Consider the following 4298-nt stretch of genomic DNA (forward strand, 5'->3'; position numbering starts at 1 on the left):
GAATTATAATGGTTTATGTATTGAATATGCTGATGTTACTGCTCCTTTTGAATTGAAATCTGGTTGAATACACTTGTTGCAGGTGAGGATCCACATAAGCATCTTAAGGAATTTCAGGTTGTTTATTGTATACCATTGAGATCTGAAGGAGTCACTGAAGATCACATCAAGCTGAGAGCCTTCCCGTTATCACTACAGGGTGCTGCCAAGGATTGGTTATATTATTTTGAGCCAAATTCTGTCACAACTTGGAATGATTTGAAGAATGTATTCCTTGAGAGATACTTTCCTGTCTCTAGAGTTGCATCAATCAGAAAAGAAATATGTGGTATTAGACAGGAAAATGAGTCATTGGCTAAGTATTGGAAGAGATTCAAATAGTTAGTATCCAGTTGCCCTCAACATCAGATTACCGAAGAAGTGGTTATTCATTATTTCTATAAGGGATTGTTACCAATGGATAGAAACATTCTTGATGCTGCTAGTGGTGGAGCACTTGTCGATAAAACTCCAACTTCTACCAAAGCCTTGATTGAGAACATTTCACTCAACTCCCAACAGTTCACAACCAGAAATAATTCTATGGTCCAAACAAAAGGTGTGAATGAGATTCAGGTCTCCTCTTCCAACAAGGCTCTAGAAACTAGAATTGAAGAGCTTACTTATTTAGGGAAACAAATGGCAGTGAGTAAATCTCAAACAACAAAGTTGTGTGGTATTTGTACTTCTACTGAACATCCAATCGACGTATGCCGTATTCTTCTAGATGAGTCGGTCGCTGAGTTGCCTCAAGCATATGCAGCTAATTTTTTCAACCAAAGCAACAATAAAAAAAGATACAACATTCCTGACTTGTCCACTAACAAATACCATCCCAATTGGAGGAACCATCCAAACGTTCGATATGGAAACCAACAACCCATCCAACAACAGTTAGTCATACCCCTGCCACAACCACAAACCATTCCCCAAGTCTTCACCTTTGCACCTTTCGGACCTTCATTAGAGGATATTGCCAAGCAAATGGCTATGAATAATCTCCAATTTCAGCAACGAACAGATTCCAGTATTCAGACTTTGCAGACACATATTGGACAGCTTGCCACTTCAATGAATGTCATGCAGTAAGCCCAAGGATCAAACCAACTTCCTGCCCAAATAGTTGTGAATCCAAAAGGCCCTAATGCTAATGTGAGTGCAATTTCCTTGAGATCCGGGAAGGTTACATAAGCAGCCCCAGAAAAAGATAAAAAAAATTGAGGTAACACCTGGACCTTCTTCTGTTGTAATAGAAACTGAACCCTCTGTTGTCGTAGAAACTGAAAAAGAAAAAGAGAAGGAGTATGTGCCACCAGTTCCTTTTCCACATAGAATACTGAAAAATAAAAGGACTGGTGACGAAGACAAAGAGAAAGAGATTTTAGATGTGTTCAAAAAAGTGGCGGTAAACATTCTGCTTCTTGATGTGATTAAACAGGTTCCAAAATATGCAAAATTTCTGAAAGACTTGTGCACAAGTAAGAGGAGGTTGAAGGGAAATTAGAGATTTTGGGACGAAACATTTCAGCCCTTATCCAGCCTAAACATTCACCTGAAAAAGCTATTGTTTCAACCCTCAATCAGGCCATACCCCAAAAGTGCAAGGATCTAGGAACTTTTGTTATTCCTTGTACCATTGGGGATAGTAAATTCGAAAATTGCATGCTTGATTTGGGAGCGAATATTAATGTTATGCCTACTTCTGTTTATAATAACCTTGATCTTGGTCCTTTGCAGCATACAGGTTTAATCATTCAATTGACGAACATAAGCAATGCTCACCCTATTGGAGTAGTGGAAGATGCGTTTTTTTGAAGTTAATGACTTGATTTTTCCTGCAGATTTTTACATTCTAGACATGTATGGAGAAATAAATTCAAGTAGATCGCCCATCATTTTAGGCAGACCGTTCATGAAAACGGAGAAAACAAAAATTGATGTTGTCGATGGAACCATGTCCATGGAATTTGGTGACATTGTCGCGAAATTTAACATTTTTGATGCCATGAAACATCCCTTGGAGGAGCATTTCGTTTTTCATATTGAATTGATCTTTGAGTTGGTTGATGACACTTTTTCTGAATTGTTTTCACTTGATTTCCCATCTCTATCTGGTTTTGATGATGTTTATTCATGTGATGATTGTAGTGACACTAACCTTTGTGTTGTATGTGTTGAGATTGATGTTGCCTTGAAGGGTAACATTTTTCCTACAGGTGAAGTTGTCGATGAAGTTTTTTATTCAGTTGAAGCTCTCAGCATCCTGGTTGCCCTAAACACCCCATCCATTGAGCAACCACCTTCCATAGAGCTGAAAGAACTCCCTGGAAATCTGAAATATGCTTATTTAGAGAGTAATAAAAAACTCCCGGTTATAATTTCTTCTAACCTTGATTTCGATCAAGAAAATAAACTTTTGCAGGTTTTGAGGAAGCATAAAAAGGCGATTGGGTGGACATTGGATGACATCCCAGGCATCAGTCCTTCAATGTGTATGCACAGGATTTTACTTGAAGATGGTTGTAAAACAGTGAGGCAACCCCAAAGGAGGCTTAATCCTTTGATTCTTGATGTTGTGAAGAAAGAGGTAACCAAACTCTTGCAAGCAGGTATCATTTATCCTATCTCTGACAGTAAATGGGTAAGCCATGTCAAGGTTGTATCTAAGAAATCTGGACTCACATTGGTCAAAAATGAAAAAAAATGAACTTTTTCCCACTAGAGTTCAGAATAGTTGGAGAGTTTGTATTGATTACATGAGATTGAATCAGGATACTAGAAAGGATCACTTCCCTTTGTCGTTCATTGACCAAACACTTGAATGACTAGCTGGTAAGTCACACTATTGTTTTCTTGATACTTTTTCAGGTTACTTTCATATTCATATTGCACCAAAAGATCAAGAAAAGACCACTTTTACGTGCTCATTCGGTACATTTGCTTACAGGAGGATGCCTTTTGGTCTTTGCAATGCTCCTGGCACATTTCAGAGATGCATGATTAGCATTTTTGTTGATTTTTTTGAAAATTGCATGGAAGTGTTTATGGATGATTTCACTGTTTATGGTTATTCATTTTATGCATGTTTGAACAGTTTAAATTTAGTTTTAGAGAGATGCATCAAAACTGACCTTGTTTTAAATTATGAAAAATGTCATTTTATGGTCGAACATGGAATTGTCTTGGGTCACATAATTTATGAAAAAGGAATTTCAGTAGACCCTGCTAAGGTTGATTTTATTTCTACACTGCCTTACCCATCTTGCATTCGCGAGATTCGTTCTTTTCTTGGTCATGCAGGTTTTTACAAGCGCTTCATAAAGGATTTCAGCAAGATTACTCTTCTGTTGTCAAACTTGTTGAAGAATGAAGTCACTTTCAACTTCGATGACAATTGCAAAAAAGCATTTGACTTCTTGAAGAAAGCATTGACCTCCGCTCCCATCATCCATCCCCCTGACTGGACCCTCCATTTAGAGATTATGTGTGATGCTTCTAACTACGCTATTGGGGCGGTCCTTGCACAAAGAGTTGACAAAGCTGCCCATGTTATATATTATGCTTCTAAGACTTTAGATTTTGCACAGTCTAATTACACCACCACTGAAAAGGAACTTCTAGCTATTGTTTTTCTCTTGATAAATTCAAACCATATTTGCTAGGTTCCAGGGTTGTTGTTTTTACTAACCATGCAGCCTTAAAATACTTGTTGAAGAAGCCAGAAGAAAAACCAAGATTGATTCGGTGGATGTTGTTGCTCCAAGAGTTTAATGTGGAGATTAAAGATAAAAGTGGAGCTGAGAACTTGGTGGCTGATCATTTGAGCAGGATAGAGAGGGATGAAGATCCTTTTCCCATTCAGGATGACTTTCCTGATGAGCAACTTTTACTTTTGCATGGGGTTACTCCTTGGTTTGTTTATATTGTTAATTATCTTGTTGTTGGTGTTTTTCCTACAGGTGCATCTAGGACACAAATTCACAAACTCAAGAGTGATGCCAAATATTATGTTTGGGATGATCCATATCTTTGGAAGTCTAGTAGTGATTAAGTAATTAGGAGATATATCACCGACAATGAGATTGAATCTATTTTGCATCTTTCTCATGCTTTTCAAGTAGGGGGCACTTTGGTCCTCAAAGGACTGCAAGAAAAGTCTTAAACTCAGGTTTCTATTGGCCCACTGTTTTTAAAGATGCCTATGAGACCTATCGAACTTGTAAAGAGTTCCAATTAATAGGTACAACCATCACTCGTAA

The 4298-nt window shown here is 37.8% G+C and overlaps 1 protein-coding gene across 1 annotated transcript; it reads left to right on the forward strand.

The window, feature by feature from the left end:
- The first annotated feature begins 456 nt into the window (after positions 1–456).
- Positions 457–4090, forward strand: LOC127136028 (uncharacterized). Its single transcript, XM_051062634.1, has 6 exons — positions 457–1066; positions 1293–1517; positions 2256–2648; positions 2908–2970; positions 3079–3665; positions 3755–4090. Exons 1-6 carry the CDS (start codon positions 457–459, stop codon positions 4088–4090), a joined length of 2214 nt encoding a protein of 737 aa, XP_050918591.1.
- The last annotated feature ends 208 nt before the right edge of the window (positions 4091–4298 follow it).

Source organism: Lathyrus oleraceus, chromosome 4 (genome assembly GCF_024323335.1).
Source record: "Lathyrus oleraceus cultivar Zhongwan6 chromosome 4, CAAS_Psat_ZW6_1.0, whole genome shotgun sequence".
Classification (NCBI taxonomy): domain Eukaryota; kingdom Viridiplantae; phylum Streptophyta; class Magnoliopsida; order Fabales; family Fabaceae; genus Lathyrus; species Lathyrus oleraceus.